The sequence below is a fragment of the Oncorhynchus kisutch genome, linkage group LG13, assembly GCF_002021735.2.
Source record: "Oncorhynchus kisutch isolate 150728-3 linkage group LG13, Okis_V2, whole genome shotgun sequence".
Classification (NCBI taxonomy): domain Eukaryota; kingdom Metazoa; phylum Chordata; class Actinopteri; order Salmoniformes; family Salmonidae; genus Oncorhynchus; species Oncorhynchus kisutch.
In genome coordinates this window covers 52587020-52606022 of record NC_034186.2, presented here as the reverse complement: position 1 = coordinate 52606022, position 19003 = coordinate 52587020, and the positions used below count along the sequence as shown (strand labels likewise).

Genomic DNA, 19003 nt, shown 5'->3' with positions numbered 1-19003 from the left:
CTGTGCCGGGTGGAGATTATAACAGAACATGGCCAATATGTTCAAATGTTCATAAATGACCAGCATGGTCAAATAATAATAATCACAGTAGTTGTCGAGGGTGCAACAGGTCAGCACCTCAGGAGTAAATGTCAGGTGGCTTTTCATAGCCGATCATTAAGAGTATCTCTACCGCTCCTGCTGTCTCTAGAGAGTTGAAAACAGCAGGTCTGGGACAGGTAGCACGTCCGGTGAACAGGTCAGGATTCCATAGCCGCAGGCAGAACAGTTGAAACAGGAGCAGCAGCACGGCCAGGTGGACTGGGGACAGCAAGGAGTCATCATGCCAGGTAGTCATGAGGCATGGTCCTAGGGCTCAGGTCCTTCGAGAGAAAGAGAGAAAGAGATCATTAGAGAGAGCATACTTAAATTCACACAGGACACCGGATAAGACAGGAGAAGTACTCCAGATATAACAATAGGTAGGAGCAAGCCCATGTAATGCTTTGTAGGTTAGCAGTAAAACCTTGAAATCAGCCCTTGCCTTAACAGGAAGCTAGTGTAGGGAGGCTAGCACTGGAGTAATATGGTCAATTTTGGGGGGTTCGAGTCAGGATACATTTTTCTGCATAATTTTTGGACAGAAAGTTTCTGATTTTTGCAATGTTACGTAGATGGAAAAAAGCTGTCCTTGAAACAGTCTTGATATATTCGTCAAAAGAGAGATCAGGGTCCAGAGTAACACCGAGGTCCTTCACAGTTTTATTTGAGACGACTGTACAACCATCAAGATTAATTGTCAGATTCAACAGAAGTTCTTGGGACCTAGAACAAGCATCTCTGTTTTGTCCGGGTTTAAAAGTAGAAAGTTTGCAGCCATCCACTTCCTTATGTCTGAAACACAGGCTTCTAGCGAGGGCAATTTTGGGGCTTCACCATGTTTCATTGAAATGTACAGCTGTGTGTCATCCGCATAGCAGTGAAAGTTAACATTATGTTTTCGAAAGACATCCCCAAGAGGTGGTAAAATATATAGTGAAAACAATAGTGGTCCTAAAACGGAACCTTGAGGGACACCGAAATTTACAGTTGATTTGTCAGAGGACAAACCATTCACAGAGACAAACTGATATCTTTCCGACAGATAAGATCTAAACCTGGCCAGAACTTGTCCGTGTAGACCAATTTGGGTTTCCAATCTCTCCAAAAGAGAGCACTTAAAATAGCCTTACATTGATTACTTTTTCAAATCCTATCAGTTTTCCACATTGATTTAACGTCATCACATTGATTTCTTGGGTCTCCTAAAGTGTCTACTAAATGGCATACTCATATATTTATATATATCTATCTATTCCGAGAGAGAGGATAGGAAGCAATGGGGCAGAAGCTGCTATGAGAATGGCTATTGGGGGGGGGGGGGGTTGCAGGCACCCTCCACACCTGCTTAGATCCAGGGATATTCAGTCAGACACACACAGGGCAGACTCACAAGAAGGCTGACAGACATACTGAGAGTGAGAGGGGAAAATGTGAGAGTGAAGCATGCAGCATGCAATCTCTGGTTAGATTCCCACACAGACAGAACATACTGACGGGGCTGAAGCTGTTTTTAACTGAATCGATAGAAGTCTAAGAAAGAAAAACACGGCTCAGAGTGGAGGAGTGTATTTCTCTCTCTTTTTTCTCATTTTCCCACTGAGCACCTGTAGAGCAGAGAATTACCACGCTGAGGTTGAATGGGTTTGCTTTTAAGGATCGTTCAGAAGCGGTGAGCGTTCAGTGTCCCATTGCTGGCTTATGAACCGTGGAGGATATAAATCTCAATTAGTCCCTAGACTCCCCAGACTGACCTCTTTCTCTCACACTACAATTTTAAGTTCTCATCTCGATATGTATATGTATAACATGTATAGAAGATGGAAGCTAAGCCGGTCCTGTCTACTGCCATACCTCACTAAGAGGTAAGACCTCTGAGAGCTAGTCAGGGGAGTCCAGGTTGAAACTCGGAGGTGATGTGAGATTGCAAAGCTGCACTCTTGAAAACTTTTGTTTATTTCTCTTTAGATGGGGTAAATTGAGATTCTCTGTCTGTTCGGTATTATAAATCACTCATGTCAAATCTGCTCGCACGTTCCTCGTGTCAGGTAAGGTCAGTTGTTAACGCTCCAGGTGAGCGGCGATGTCACATATGTTTTAATTGAATCAGTAAGATTGACTGTTTTTCGGGACTCCCTCTCTGCTAAGACGTTCATGTGGCGAACTCCCCGAGCGATGGCAAGCATTAAATCTACAGGTGAGGAAGTCGTATAGGCCATAATCAGGTGAAACCGCCATCTATGATTTACCAGTGACGGCTCAGATAGGTTTTTTGTTTGTATGTGTGTGTGTGCGTGCGTTCGTGTGTGTGTCTGTCTGTGTGTGTGTTAGATTGCATGTGTGCGCAGGGTTGCTGTGATGTGTGTAGGAAGAAGTTGGAACAGATATCCTGGGATCCCTATAGATGTTATAGGATCCAGGATGGCTGGATCAGAACCTCCAGATGTAGAAAGGTTGTCTGTCTGCACACTAGGTAAATCAAAAAAGAGGTTGACGTGAGGAGAGGACTTGCCAAGCCAGCCCACCCCCTTCCCTTTAACCCTAGCCCAGGTAAGTAAGTCCATGAGTCACCCTAAGTTGACCCTTATGCCTCTCAGTCTACCAATCATAGCAGGTGGACGAAGATTTAAAACAGTGTAGACTCAGAGCAGATTCCAGGTCAGTGGACTGAGAGTGAATCAGATCTGAGACTTACAGTAAATATAAGTCTGACCTTGTGGGTCAGCTGCGAGATCCCAGCAGGAGTGTTGGAGACAGGAGAAAGGAGGAGTTTCTCTGCACTGCTTGAGCCTTTTGTGGATTTAGTGTTTTAGTGCTGCGCTGTGACTCCTGGAAGTTCCTCATGGCAAGATCTTCGCTGTATATCCAACATTGCGAGGCAGATTGAGACAGTATCCCTGCTGGCATTGGGATGGGTCGCTCCAGGAGTATATTGTCAAGTTCAAAGGCTCCCTTTTTTAAATGCATGAAAGAGAATTCAAAAGAACAAGAGCTCCTACCTCTTCACCGGGATGGAAAGAGCAACGGTCCAGTCGAAGGCCAATAGCCAGGAGCTCTACACACACACACACACACACACACACACACATACACTCAAACGATAAGGTACTGCTCTAAGCCTCATGTCTATGATAGATAGGATCTAATAAAACTTGCACCGAGGTATGCCTTTTTGGATGCAGGGAATGTGGTTTTCTATATAAAACGTGGATTCCAAAATCTCACTTTACAACTGACAGGGAACAGGTGATTTAAAGAGGCAGAATACAAATGCTGATGTCATAAATCCCATTATATGCAGGTGTACGGCCAAATTCTCACTCAGGTGGCTGTAATCTCGCAAAGTATGATGGCTTCAATATGTCAATGCTTTTTCCGCCATATTCAAAAGGGGAGATCTCAATCCATGTGCATTAGCCACTGTTGCCTCATGCCTTTCCAATTCGGTATCAATCCGACCGGGCATGTCTGATGGCCATCGTTATTTTAGCACGAAACTTTAAGTCAATGAGGCATGCTGAACTTTTCAAATCCGACTCCCTTCATACCTCCACCATGCAGGCGTGTGTTTCACTCACTCACTCTCTCACTCAGATATTTGTAGACGTTGTGGTTGGTTGGGCTTGCGCTTTATTTCAGCTTTATACGTAAAGAAATATGCTATCAAATATATCATGAAATCTTGGTGCCGCTGCGTTACTTTGTACTATTAGTAGTCGAGAAACTGGGGGAGGACACAGTGAAGACGATCAAGTGACTAATTTCAGTCCATCAATGATGAGCTCACAGGAGAGCAGCCCTAACCATGTAAACACCTCCATGGCCTCGTCCCCGGAGAAGGGCCCCAGCGAACACACCCACTGCCCCCAGGGCCTTAGAGGAAGTGAGAGGAGGAGAGGAACGGGCGGCGGCGGCATCTCACAGAGGAGTAAGATAGGGCGGAGAGGCAGCAGTAGCAACACACCATGGAAGATCAAAGAGAAAGTGCCTTGCCAAAACAAGCAAATCAGTGTTGGGTGGTTTTCAGTGAAAAAGCTGTTGTTTTTAGTTTGGCTGTGTAATTTTGGGGTGGCTGGCTATTGTTCTTCAGCCCGTTTCGGTCTGCGAGGCGGCGGTTGCAGCCCTCTGGCTACGGCCTGGTGTTTTCCGTCTGGGCTGAGCACAGAGCAGACGCTCGCTAGCTCTCTAGGGGTCCACCCGTTTAGCCTGGCAACGAGCAGGCTTCATCTGACGTCGGAGACCAATAAAGCAAGCTGTCTGAGACGAGGAGCACATCAGAGACTCACGTAGGAAGACAGGTGGAGATGAGATGAGAGCAGCACTTCACTTTATCTCGCTGTCTCCCCACTCCTTGCTCTCCAACGTGGAGCAATACTCGGAGGTCCTGCAAGCAGTAGCAGCCATCAGAGGAAAGTATTCCAAGGACTCCCTCTCTCCCTCTCTCCGCCAGCGTGGCTCAGCCTCTGTTAACCATTACTCCTCTCCCCCCCTTACCATTGGTGTGCACCTTGGCAGTGGAGGAAGCGGATTGGCCGAGGCCCAGGGCACACAGCAACGTCTGCGCAGCAGCCCAGCTGCTGCCGGAAGGGTTGTAAAACTCGAGCAGAGACCCTCACAGTCGACTCCAGCTACCCCCCCCCCCCCCCCCCCCCCCGCCCTCTCTCTCCGCTCTCTCTCTCTCTCTCCCACACAATTTAACTTTTTCTTTCGTCTCCTCCGGTCAGTCGTGAGGCTGAGTGCTTCCACATGGGGAAAGGCAGGCTTCACACATTAGCAGAGTTGTGGGGATGATATATCCCCATCTGCACATATAATCACATCATTACACCCACAGGGCTTCCCAGGGTATCAGTCTCTGTTGTCTACCTGCTAGTCTGAGACGAATTTATGAAGTGTTCGATCACGATGAAGAATTAGCTTAGTGTAATTCCTCTGTGTCCAACTGCGTTTATCTATAGGGATGAGTTTGTATGTGTGCTGCGTGTGTGTGTGTGTGTGTGTGCTGCGAGTGCACGTGTCTGTCTGTCTGTCTGTGTGTGTGTTCGTGCGTGCATGGGTATGTGTGTACCTGTTTGCATGCTCTGACCGTTTCACAACACTGGTTCTGACAGATTCGTAGGAGAAGAGGAGTGAGGGACATGCATCCAGCCTCTCCCTCTAGCTGTTGCAGACCTGCGTGGGAGGCTGCAAATTGTCCATTAAAGCGTTTCTGCTGAAACCGAGAGCAGATTTGATATTGTAGGGAAACAAAAGTAATATGTAGCAGGAAATTCAATTGTCTCTCTTTAGCAGCTTCATACTCCAGTTCAGCTTCCTCACCAAATCAATTTCACATACACGTTGAGTTCAAACGAGGTTGAACATTTGTTTTGTGAATGTCCAAATGTCTGTACTCCCCTCTTCTGCCTATTACAGTATTTTGAAATAGAGAAGGGTAATGCATAGTTTTGTTTGCATTACGCTATTGTTCCTAAATCATCTGGATGTTCATGCCATGGTTTGCATGTGTGTCTGCCTGCGTGCTCCTTTCTGTGTGCCTGTTTGTGTCTGTGTGCGTGCCTGCATTCATGGATGCTGTCCGTATGTGTTGGTGCGCTTGTGGGCCTGCGTGCCGGTGTGTCCATGTTGATATGAATGACCATTATGATTCAGATCAGCTTCTTCATGTGGAGCCAGAACACAATAAGTGGAAGCTGTGCTTGTCTTTCTGACAAGGCATGATGGGGCACACGAGGGCCCGGGGAAGTGTAAGCAGAGGAAGAGTACGACTATGTACAGCACCGAGGTCTCTAACCCTAGCACCACTGGAGTTAATGTAGTTTATCCACCCTGTGAAAGTGTTTCAGGATGTTAGCTATGCCTTCCTTCATGGGCAGCCGGAGGCCGGAGAGAATAGAAACTCCCAAGCAGAGGATGCCTCTCTTACAACGCTTACAACTCAGAGTTCAAAGGGTATGTTTAGAAAGTTGAGCAGGAAGAAGGTGAAGTGAATTCTGCGCTGCTGCCAGGTCATTGCCAGTCGTTGATTGGGTAAAGGGGGAATCGGGTTACGCTTGCAGGGACCACCAAGTGTTTTTGCGGCCTGGGAGGCTCTCCTCTCCGTCTCCTCTAACCGCATGGCTATCCTCTGTTCTCAGAGGATAGCCTGGATGTTATCGAACCCCGACGCCAACGCTATCTGCTAACCTCGGCTAACTCAATCCGCCGAGCGGGTCAGGTTTGGCTGGAGGAGCTCGGGTGGCGCGTTCTCCTCGCCCAAATGAAGTCATAATGCTTCTGCCTGAATAACTCAATCAAAATAGGGCCAAATTGCTCCACTGCTGCTCTGATGGACTTCACTGTTGGATCTCGGATCAGTCTTTATCAGAATTGAACAATGACAAGCTCTTTAACCTTTTGGGTGCTTACTGCCTTGGCGTCCATTTCAGGCACATTATGGTAGCTTAACCTAACAGAAGGTTCACTTGGTGCTGTGTTCTAATTTGATGTACAACTGACAAACATGGTTTAGTCAAAGCTTGAAATTTAATTACATGGCATTGCAGTCCCTCTGCTGTGCACTTTGGGCCCTTTCAGAGGTGCCTGGTAGCTCCTCCCTGAGATGAGGGATGTCTTTTTAATGACTGTTTATGCCGACAGAGAGAGTACCTTGGAGAGCTCTCTCTATACACTTGTTCAGTAGGGCCACACCCCGGAGGGAAAGCTGCTTCTTTCCCTGATGTACTGTAGCAGAGAGATTAGAGAGCCCAACCCAAGCCAATCCCATAGATACATCCATCTATTGCCTGTCCGCCCGTAGAAACATGGTTCGACGTGTACTCCCCACCGCACAAACACATAGAAAGTACTGCAGCAGGATAATTATAGAGGTGGGTAGGAGCGATGGCTGCTTCATTGACACACTGTATTTCCATACTACCTTCTCTCCTTTCTCCAAACATTGAGTACGTCTACATGCACAGTAAATCATTTGAATATAAAAACGGATTATGGCAGTAGGCTGATCATGGCAATATTCCTGCAAACACTTTGCTTACCTTCGTGCTTACCTTCCTCAAAATCGAAGTAAGCGCACGCCGATTAAAACACCTGGTTTTCTGAGTAATCTTTTGAATTATTAGGACACGGAAGCAGCTTAATCGGGGTTCCAGACTGTGTATTTGATCTGCACGTGCCAGCAGCAGTAGCGCCAGCCTCCCTCTTTTGCGCGAGTGGAGTGAGTTTGGATAAACTGAAAGTATGAATCTTAGAAGTTTAGTTTTCACTCAACTTTATATGTCGGGAAACTTAATCAAAAAATCAAAAAGGCTTCTCTGTGGGATAAAGGTTTATTTTGATTTGCCAATTGTCTACACTGTGTCCCAATCGGGTAGTCTAAATTCAGATGTGTCCATGTAAACAGGATTATTAGTGAAATCGTTATTCTTGCAAAATGTGTCAATGTTTTAAACAAACGATTATATTCATCTGACTAGCCACAGTAATCAGGTTATTGTGTGCATGTAACCATACTGATTGTAGGAGAAAGAAAGAGGCGAGGAGAGAGGAGGTGAGAAATCAAAGGATCACAATTGAGATTCAGCCCTCTGTCACTCTCACGCCTTCCAAAATGTGCTGTTAAACAGGCGTACAGCTCTGGCTGTGGTTTGAACGCGATTAGAGGTACTTAAGGTAATAAAGGATGCCGCTTTTATTCCGTTTTTTGGAATATGTTCAGTTGAATTTTCCACTGTTTTTGTTTATTCAACAAAAGACTTCTCACACTTATAGCTTTCCATACATGAGAAACCGGAACCGGAAAAAATAATAATACGTTTCCGATGCTGTTGAGAAGCTTGCCAAGCAGGTTGGAATGACAATAGTAGTGTTACTTTGTCAATCTAAGTTTGATCCAAGGAGAGTCGCACATTAACATCTGTAGTGGTTAAAATAATATTTTCAGAACCTAAATTAATTTGGCTTATATATAATGTAACTACATTTGATACTGACTGCCTATCTTCCAAAGATTCACATGATCATCTTTATGAAGTGTCCTTTTTCTATTTTGACAGTCGGGCATATTTGATAGGGTCTTACTCAGTCTGCGAGGAGACATTGCAGTCTTGCACCAACTCACAAGGCCGTGTGACACCTTGAACTGCCTTGATTTATAGCAAAATTCCATTTCGAACACATTGTTCGCCACTCAAATAGGACTTCTCACCATTTTACTGTGTCCTCATGCTTGCCTCCTTCATATGAGAGAGAGTGAGGTGGATGGGGGGGGGTAAAGTGAAGTGAGTAAAGCACTGTCATCCCGGTTAGTGTTGAGTCATGGAAGAAGAACGCAATGAGAGGACCTAGGCTGACCTCTGACCCCGTTTCCCTTCTTTCCTCGCCTCATGTGTTTCTCCTCAAGGACTAGACAGGTTGGCCTAGGGTACAGTAATACAACTGGGTCATGTCCATTCGGGAAGGTAACACATGGAAGAAAACTGCCTGAAATAGGGAAGGACTACCTTTACTTGTCCAATGAGAAACGTAGATTTCTATTTGATTTGAAACCATTTCCATCACTATTTCCAAAGCTATTTCCATGAACAAGATCCAGGGCTTGACGCCTTAACCTTGATACTAGCCTACAACTTAGGACAGCCCCTACCTAGCAACACGGGTATATAATTAGAGACAGACTTCATAATAGGGTGGACCTTGAATACTGCAATAAAGTTTCACATGACATCTTATGGGGAGCTCTAAGCACAGTAAAACACCAAACACGAATACAAACTAATTTGTCCCTGGTCAGTCAATTATTTTGAGGCCTACCTAAGAATGATTATTTCCCCCTAGAGATGCAGATAGCTGATGGCATTAGCTAGTTAAAAAAAGAACTCTTTGTGATAGTTGTGTGGTGTAACAGTTGGCCACATCCTGTTTCGGTGGCTTTCTGAACGTCAACAGGGCTCAGACAGAACTACCTGTACAAGTGGAAAATATTAGTTGATAAAGCGTAGAAAAACAACACTGTGGTTAATACGTGGGTGTTGAGATGTCAGTGTTTTTATCCTGACTGACAAGAAGCGAGGAAGCTACTGCTTTTCTCTCAGAGAATAGGTACATTTGTGGCATATGCTGCTGAGGTGTTGGGTTTTCCCTCCCTCACAATTCTTCTCTGCCCCAAGCTATTTTCTTGTTTCTCTCACAACCATGGAATTGAAGACTGGCATTAAAGTTTGATCATTTAATTGTAACACGCTTGTGTGCCTTTTTTTTGTTGTCCCGAGGAGGCGTAACTAAAAATAACCCCAACGTGTAAAAGCCTGTTTAGCCCGGAGCGGAATCACTGGTAAAAACAGCTAGCGGTGTTGGCTCAGGTTGACTTTTTCCAGTGGGAGTTGAAAGGGAGGTGAGCCCCAACTCTGTGTGTGTGTGTGTGTGTGTGTGTGTGTGTGTGTGTGTGTGTGTGTGTGTGTGTGTGTGTGTGTGTGTGTGTGTGTGTGTGTGTGTGTGTGTGTGTGTGTGTGTGTGTGTGTGTGTGTGCTCGTGCGCGCGTGCATCCGTGCATTCATATTCAGAATTATTTCATTATTTTTACCTCTACCAAGCTGTTTCAGTCAATCATAATTCAAACACTGAACTTATTTATCATAACTCATATCCATAGACATTCATATTCATAGAAACACCAGGAAAATACAGTATTTAATCATGTAAACACTTCTACTGCCACAATAGATGAAAGGGTGCCCTCTTTTGGTCCCCCCCCTCCTCTCTTCCTGTGTGTAGGGTGGTGATGTCTGTGTCTGTGTGTTTGAGGGGGGGGGTATCTGTGTGGGTAGGTTGTCTCCACTGTATGCCTGTTTGTCCAGTGGGCCAGGAGCTGATAAAGTAGGCCTAGTCTGCCCAGTCTGCCCTGGTCTGTGGGTGCAGAGTGGATATGAGGAGGGTGCTGACTTCCTTTCCCGCCTCCAGTGATGTGGATAGTGACCTCACTGAGTTCCAGACTGAGTGGCCCTTCTCTCTTTCTCTATCTCTCTCTCTGTTCCTCTGCTTTACATTAGAGTGCCTTGAGGAGCCTCTAGTTTGCTCCCAGTCCTAGGGCCCGAGTCAGTCACTTCCCCCTCCAATGTGCCAAAGCACACAGCAGATAAAGAGAGGGGACTGCTCTCTGTCTGCCTGACTGTGGGAAACATGAGGGCACAGGATCTAGAACAGGAAAGACAAGAAAGAGAATAAGGGTGTGTGTGAGTGTGTAATAGTGTCTAAATCCCACAGTGGTGATTCAATGAAAATTCTTAAAGAAAAGCAATTTTATTGCTGTATCAAAAGAGATTAAGAATGAGGTATATATTTTTCACTTTGCTATTGAGAAAGTGGAGATATTACTCTTACATGAATCCGCAGAAATCACAGTGACAAACAAAATGTCATGCGGCACACGTAACAGCTGCAGAAAATGGTGGTGATGATGGTGAAGATGACGAAGATGAATATTGTGACAATGATGATGTTATAATGAGAGGTATATTTTGGATGGGTTTTCGAGTAACAAAATCTCTCCTTTTGTCTCCACAGTCAATGAGATCATCCGAAACGACCTGTCCAGCATCTCAGTGCATCTCAGTACATAAACTCTCTGCAGATACAAAAAGGGACAGAGGCAAAGGAACCACAAACCAAAGCTCCTATATCCACATGAGGAACCCCTTAACAGAGAGCTTTCACATTACCACTTCCTCATTGCTACATTTCCCAGATGCCTGATTCGCTTGCCCCTCGTGACGCTGCAGAACGATTGGTCGACTGGTGGTCATTGACAGGAAACTGCAAAGCTCCATATGAATGAATATTATAATATAATGTGAGACGGCCTTTGATATAATGGGAGGGACTGTGACAATTACTACACTTGCCTTAAATGACAACTCTTGCTCTTCCATGGACCAAACAGCTCAGTAAGACTGATTTACGTGTTTCTTTACTGATAACGTCTTCTTTATGTGTGTTGGACTCTAATATACGGACAAGCCAATGGGTGTGTCATATGTTGGTCAGAGCGTCCTGGCAAACCACAGCAACCCAGGCGGTGCCTTACAACATCACTCACTGACTAGAATGCAATGTCATTTCGATCACTTCAATCATTCGTTTACAGGGAAACTAAAAATAGCTGGAAAATAAGTAGGGACGTGTATAGGTTAGTTTTGTGTATCCGTTTTTTTTATTATTATGTCCTTGTCCATTTATACCGAATGTTGTGTATGATATTCTTTGTATAAACATGTATTTGAAATGTACTTTGTGTATGCCTTAAATCTATTATGCAGTTTCGCGGTTTAGCATTGTTTTTTCAGCGTCTTCCTTTTTCTGATGATCCAATGTGTACCACCTAGTTGCTAGCATCTGTCTTGACACCTAGTGCCTCTTCTGTCCTTTCGCTCTGGCCTACCTCTCCCTCTTCCCTTCTTTAAAAAAATATATATATTCAGAACTGCTTAGACCATCAGGAGAGAGCCTCCTACACATATCGAAGGAGAATAACTGGGTTGGCATGTACATACCATAGGATGATAAGGACAATCTAAGTCTTCATCTTTATTCCCCTTGCCTGTATAATACAGCTGGAGAAGGGTTGGGCCTTCCGCCTTCAGCTTGGTAATAATTGGTTTCCTCATAATCAAAGGATTTCTTACCTAATTATTGTTCGAGCTTCTTCGTTCTTTACTGTTAGAGACAGTGGCTCAGTAGGCTTCAGTCAGTATGTAATGTACTTTACCATAGTAGCAGCACGGCTTTCTCTTCCGTCACGACCAAATGTTATAGGATCTAGATTCACATGCTTAGTATGATAGGACAGACAGCCCTTACTGAGCCGTGGGGTCTCTTCTTATAAAGGATGACAGATCCGCCATCGTTTTCTACGTCGTCTAGTGCAATGTCTTTCTTCAGCATGCAGAGAACACTAATGATATATATGATTTAGCTTTACAATACCATTAAGTAGCTTCACGAATACATGTGGACTATATGATAGCATGGCTTTATGTAACAGATTGACGTATTGTGCCTTATTCTCTATTGTCTCTCTGCTACAACATGATTGTAACTCTTACTCATTTTCTATCCAGGCACAAAGGTGAAACATATTTCCTCTTTAATATGAAATATTTATGGAAATTGAAATGGTGTTTTATGTGTTCTATAAAAAAAAAAGAATCAATAAATGACATAACGATGACAATACTGACATGTGCATTGCTGTTATTAGGATTTTAATTTGATTTTTACGTTGAGCATTTTACACACGCACGCACACGCGCACACACACACACATGCAGTGATACTCTAGCTGTTTCATATTGCAGTCTTTACCAGATGGCTTTGTCCATGAATCTATGCGTGTGCTATAAAAACCCTTTCCTTTTGGCACAAATCATTCCCAGGAATCCTATATGGTGTTTTATCCCTCCGACTGTCTGGAATGACATAACATTTTTACATATCTAATTTACCTCAACACTGAAACAATATTTTCCGTACAGCGACGCAGAATCAATCACTTGCATCTCTCGAAGCACACGGAACTCGTGCTCTGACTTATCCATCCATGCTCCATATGGCTATGCTTTAGTTGAAGACTTTCTCTATAACTCAACAGCTTTTGGTTTTTCTTGTGTTATAGTATTTGACCATGGTAAACCTTGGATGGTTCCTATGCCTAATAAAGCTTGAAATGGACACAGCAGGACCTTGATGTTTATGGGCCAAATTCAATTACCTTGCCATTGCTTTATGCAAACTCTGATGATGCATTCATTTCCTCTAAGGTCTCTTGCAAGAAACAATACAGTCGTCTACAGATATGGCCTATCTATGAACAAAATGTTGAAATACAATTCAAATATATGGAATATATTTTTGAATTTTTAGATAGGCAGTTGTTTTTTGGGGAGATGCAACAAGGTATTTACATAAATGAACTGCAAATAGTAGGCATTGTTTGGTCATAAATAAAGAAAATAATTCTTCTTCTTATGCAATTCAAGCCATTGATCCAATATTCAAGCCTTTACCTTAATTCAGATTGACCTGACGAGCATGACTAGCTGCTATACTCGATTAAACATGCACTTCCTTCAGGTGTAAGTCTTCGCAAGGACGTGTGTAGCCTACAGTAAGGTGTTGCATGTGTGGAGTGGGTGGTTATGGGAGTGGCATGGTGTTTCTCGCCAAGGGAGCTGTACCACGCTCCTGTGTACCAGTTCCTCCAGACTTTTTCCATCAGTTCTGAATGGCCCATCGTCATAGTGACAGAAGTCAGGCGGGCAGGCCTGGGCGGTGCTCCCCTGTACACCCACGGCAGTCCCAAAATAGCCCCTCTATTTACAGACGCAGTCACGCCTCTTTTTCCTGGCGCCCGCTCTCACCTAGGTCTTCCTCTGCCCGGAGACAGCTACCCTTTGACACAGTTGAGAAATCATTGAAACGGCTATCATTTTATTAGAGGACCCATTATAGTTGATTTAGAAGAACAATCGAACTGAGAAACAAATAGCAACGGTCCTATTCATGTTCATGTTATAGGGGCATTTATTTGATGAAGTGGCCTAAGACAGCGTGAGATACATCGACAGATTTAACAGGTGTACCTACGTGGCTTGATTCGATGTGCTTCCTTTGTAAGTGACAAAAGATCCCAGTGATCCCAGTGAATGGTAATGATTCCAGCTCGTGCCATTTGGTCCCTGGGGGGGCGCTCGTGCACCCTTCACCTGGCACGGGGCACCACTAAGACGTTTCAGAGGGTAGATTTACAGGTTCTTTATGGCTCCGCTTCCTCTCTCGTTGTATTCCCACCGAGCCCTTGATTTCTGCTTTTATAAAGTGAATGTATAGCTAGGCACAGTGGTTCGGCTCTTGCCCTCTCTTCTCCTCTCCTCCAGTTCAGCCATCTGCAGATCGTAAATCCGGGATATAACTTACCTCTGTTATGAAGGGCATGTTGAGAGAGCCATGGGGGTGACTTTAAGAGATGCTTTAAGAGATGATTGCTTGACCATGCATACAGTTGGACTTTGATATTCTGTCATTCTAAGCAATAGAGATGTTTTAGATGTTTTTCTATTTTGGGTAAAGGAGAAAACTGCATGGATATTTTTGTTCATGATCACAGAGACATAAGGGTATGTCGTTATGCAAATTTAGCAGGATAGCGGCGATATTAATGCTGGTCTCAGATCAGCATCTACTGCCCGTGAAGAGAATGAATGATTATATTGCCCCTCATAGGGAGCGGGGAAGGAGGGTTGATAGTGTGTGTGTGTGTGTGTGTGTGTGTGTGTGTGTGTGTGTGTGTGTGTGTGTGTGTGTGTGTGTGTGTGTGTGTGTGTGTGTGTGTGTGTGTGTGTGTGTGTGTGTGTGTGTGTGTGTGTGTGTGTGTGTGTGTGTGTGTGTGTGTGTGTGTGTTTGCGTGCGTGCGCGCGTACGTGCATCAGTGTGTCTGGGGGTTCCACAGGTGCACTCTCTCTCCACATGGGCCCTCTGGACATGTGACAGGCCCAACAGATGACCCACTGACATGGTCACATCACTGCGGTCACAAAGACGAATCCCCTTTTAAAAGTGACTTTAAGAGACACTCAAAAAGACAGAGCCAGATGGACTGGAAAAACTGTGTGCGTATCTTTTCTTCATCTGCAATCATTCAACTTGATTCACTATATCTCTCTTTTGCGATGCGTGAAATGTCATGCAAGGATTCAAACAATTCTGACGAGGACATACTGTTGTGCTTGATGAGACTTGAATTGAAAATCATTAAAAAATAGTCCATTTATTGATATCATCATAAGGTTTCAGTGTGTCAATCAATCCAATGCATTTAATTCCAACATCCCCTTCTGATTCCTTTTTAGTGCGCTAAATTCATGCGAAAACCCCTGAAACACACACATACTGTACAGTCATCGACCCTACTATTTGCACTCAAGCTTGTCTACCATACAGTTCTGTATACGCTATGTAGTTGTGTTGATGTTACAGTAGCAGTAGACACGTGGGCTGCTCTTAATGGGCTAAAAGCAGGGCTAGTCAGAGTTCAGGTGGGTGCTTAGTACTCTCTCTCTCTCTCTCTCTCTCAGCCATGGGCTCTCGGCTTAAGATGACTTCATGACAATCACTGGAGGCTTTTAGACGCCTTCTCTCGGCTCAATCTTCATATCCCCTGACACTGATTTCACAATGAGGATCCGGAGAAAAGGGGAGTGTCCAGCTATTCATTTTAATGATCCCTCTGTATTGATTGTTAGCAGGGTGGGGGCGGGACGAGGGGGTAATGATTCTTTGCCTTAACAGGCCGATCCCTCCTCTTAAAGGAGCAATCCACTAAATGAGCACTCTAATGGATGCCCGGCGTGACCTCGGGGTGACCTGCTGGCACACCCCTGGTGGATTGGCTTCCTGACAGAGAGGAGACTATAGGACTTCTCAACAGGAGGTTTAAGTCTGGTTCACTGTCCGAATGCAGTAAATGAGATGGACAGGACACCAGAAAAGAATCGTCAATGAATCCAAATTGCTCTGCACGGACACGTTTCGGGCCGCAGCCTTATTCAGCGTGTAGAGAATCAGCATAGCCAGACTAGCTAAAGATGTGTGTTAGACGTGGAAATAAAATGCTTAGTGAACATCTAGAGCTCTATTCAATCTATATCGCTGAAGCAATAGAAATGTGAAGGTCATTTCTGATTGAGCCAACGTATGCAGTGTTTGCAGTGAATGAAGTCTCGGCTAACGCGGGAACATTGCCTTTAAATGTCAATCCCGGTGAAACGCTGAAATTCGGCAGTACGGATTGAATAGAGCCCCCCCCAGTCTTACCTGCATGAAAATAGATCACATAGAGCAAAACAATGAAGTAACTTAAGAAAATAGTGTTTTCCATCACAACTAACCTTTGTCATTAATAACTGTTTACTTTTCCTCACATTCTGTGGTCCAACAGGGTTTTCCTCACCTGATACCATTTGGGGTCCAGAAATTCCCCTCACATGAGACATTTTGTGATCCATCTCAAATCGGTTTTGAATGCCCTGCTTCGAGGCCTTCAGCAGATGACTCGCAGAGGACTCACAAGGAAGTGCCTCCACGTTTTAGAGAGCCAGTAAACACAGAGGTATTTCCTTCTCTGACCGCAGCTCGGACATTCTGTTTCATAGTCCCTACTGTGTGCATTGTAGCACAGACAACTCATAACAGCCGAGTATTATGTTAACAGAAGCCCCTGCACTCTCTGTGATGGGACTGTGTGTGTGTGTGTGTGTGTGTGTGTGTGTGTGTGTGTGTGTGTGTGTGTGTGTGTGTGTGTGTGTGTGTGTGTGTGTGTGTGTGTGTGTGTGTGTGTGTGTGTGCGTGCGTGCGTGCGTGCGTGCGTGCGTGCGTGCGTGCGTGCGTGCGTGCGTGCGTGCGTGCGTGCGTGCGTGTGTGTGGCCTCATGGTTCACGAAGTGTAGAGCAGTAACGCTTGCCACTCATAGAGTACCTAACTCGTTCATTTCATTCATCTCACAAATGTAATTTATTTGATGAAGTATTGCAAAAAATTGATATAGCACACTGGTATAGATATAGCACACTCTGGTATAGATATAGCACACTCTGGTATAGATATAGCACACTCTGGTAGTACACTCCGGATGTAGGTCAGTCAGCTACAATTGGTTGACAAGGGGTGGGAGAAGGATGATATTAGAAGTAGCCATCTACTTTGTAAACCCATACTGGACTTAGCTGCAAGGCAACCCTGTCATCTCCAATGATTTCCTGCCTGATATATAATATAGCCCATATGAATGTTTTATCAGAAAATATTAGCTTTTTTTGCTAGGTGCCTACCTTGTGTTGCTTTTAACTTTTGATTACTTTGTGCATGGTCGCACAAAAGGAGTAGCCAAGGTCAAGACAACTCTGTAATGGGCTAAACGGAAAACAAAAGTCTATAGCCTTCCCCAAAGGGCCCAAAGTGATAGTATGAAGTTGCAATAAAAGTGTTTTGATGAGTTTGGACAAAGTGGTAATTTTAAGGCCTGGAGTAAGCCGTCCTTTGCTCAATAAGACTTTCAAATGCAGCCAAGCAGGTGGAAAGAGTAGAACGAAAACAGACATGACATAATCATATAAATAATAGTGCCTAGCAGGATTCCTATATGAACCATATGTTTCCGTCCGTCAGGAAATATAGTGTGTCAAGCATCACAGTGTATTTTTTTTTTTAAAGCAATATTAAAAGCAGTCGCCTCCAGAGTCTCTGCATTTGAAGTGGTGAATCAAATCTCATTTGGCTCCTCTGATCGCTCAGCATTCCTTTAGTATTGCCTTGAATCATTTAGAGAAATCCCTTTTAGGTCTGGTCCAGACGTCGGGCTTTCCATCCCTCCCTCTCTGGCTTTTACCAGACGTCGCGTTGTGAGGGGAGAATGGTCGATTGCATAACGCCAGGCGAGACCTGATCGTTCCTGGCCTTAACACAAAATTCAATCATTCTCAGCATTCTCCAATCCCACATCGGCCCGTTAAAGAGCAGCGGGTGCTAGGATTTCCCCTCATATGTTTTCAATTCAAATTAGGATCACAACGTATGCTGTACGCATAATCAAAGGGAGCCAAGAGAGGGAAACGGACAGTGTGAGATATGGGTCAAGAGGGAGAGACTGAGCGAGAGAATTGGTTTGAGAGACAATAGGAGAGAGAGAGAGAGAGAGAGAGAGAGAGAGAGAGAGAGAGAGAGAGAGAGAGAGAGAGAGAGAGAGAGATGGCCATTGCCACTCCAAAGCACCCACCTTCACGTAGGTCAGGGCAGTCCACCTGCATTTCAGTTTGCACATTCACAGAAGCAATAGCGATCACAGAAGAAGCATCCTAATTGGCCAGGGCTCTCTCGACAAAATAGAGGATAAGTCAAAGAAATCCCTGCATATATTACTCAGCACCTAAAAGTTCTCTAACCTCTGTTATTGATGGGCCCCTGCACACTTCAACCATTAAAGCCACAAATAGACATAAGAGCATATGTATGATATGAGACGACAGGAGATGACGAATCCACTGGGGCCTGAATCAGGCTATGACTTTGTTCCTCAGTGCTCTGTAGGGGGTCTGTAGAGAAAAGGAGCACACACCTGCACCCATAAACTGCTCTCACTAAGTTACTGTGAGTGGGTGAGACTCAGGAAATGATCGAGACATGACTCTAGTGGCATGGGGCAATACTCAAGAGACATGCACAACTCCTACGGTACTTTGAGCAATCTCAGGAAGTGTTCAAAAAGCAGAAGGAAGGTCAAATAGAAAATAAAAAGTAGTAAGGTCTCCTAAAAATATAGAAACAATTACCCTTCATCATTGTCAACGTGATAGAGTGATATTTACAAAATGATCTTGAATATAAAAGGGCTATATTCATGGTAACATTAATGTGAGTAAATGTGTTGTATATCAATACATGTTTTAAAATCCTAAACCATACTGTAAGTCTACACCGATGATCTAGCTACTGTACAGGACTTACATTTAAATAAATAACAGGAACATGCCTACACAAAATTAACTATTAGACACTTGTTAAGAAAGCAGTGTTAAGGGGGAAAAAAAATACATTTTAAAAAAGTGAAATAATTTTCCATTAGATCTTGCAGTCAGATTGAAGGCATATGTGATATCCATAGGTCTGAGCTGTATGCCAGGATGTGGACCCCTGCTCTGTTCAGATCTCACTCTCAGCCTGTGTTACCATTATCCTAGCCTGACACCTACTGGTCAAATTCTGGAAGCGAAGGATCTAAGTATGATTACGATTACAGTGATGCTTTATACCCATGCTAGTGATAAATAAACTACAGAAAGTTGATAATGAAGTAAGCAATTAGTAGAGAAATACAAAAAAA

The 19003-nt window shown here is 44.3% G+C and overlaps 1 protein-coding gene across 2 annotated transcripts in view; it reads left to right on the top strand.

Moving 5' to 3' along the window:
* The window catches only part of LOC109902196 (nuclear factor of activated T-cells, cytoplasmic 1-like), a 63018-nt gene extending 50713 nt beyond the window's left edge, over positions 1–12305 (top strand). For both annotated transcript variants that reach the window (XM_020498357.2, XM_020498358.2), the window contains exon 10: positions 10639–12305. In XM_020498357.2, the coding sequence (XP_020353946.2) occupies positions 10639–10694 (56 nt within the window). In that variant the 3' untranslated portion in view covers positions 10695–12305. The remainder of the gene's footprint in view (positions 1–10638) is intronic.
* The last annotated feature ends 6698 nt before the right edge of the window (positions 12306–19003 follow it).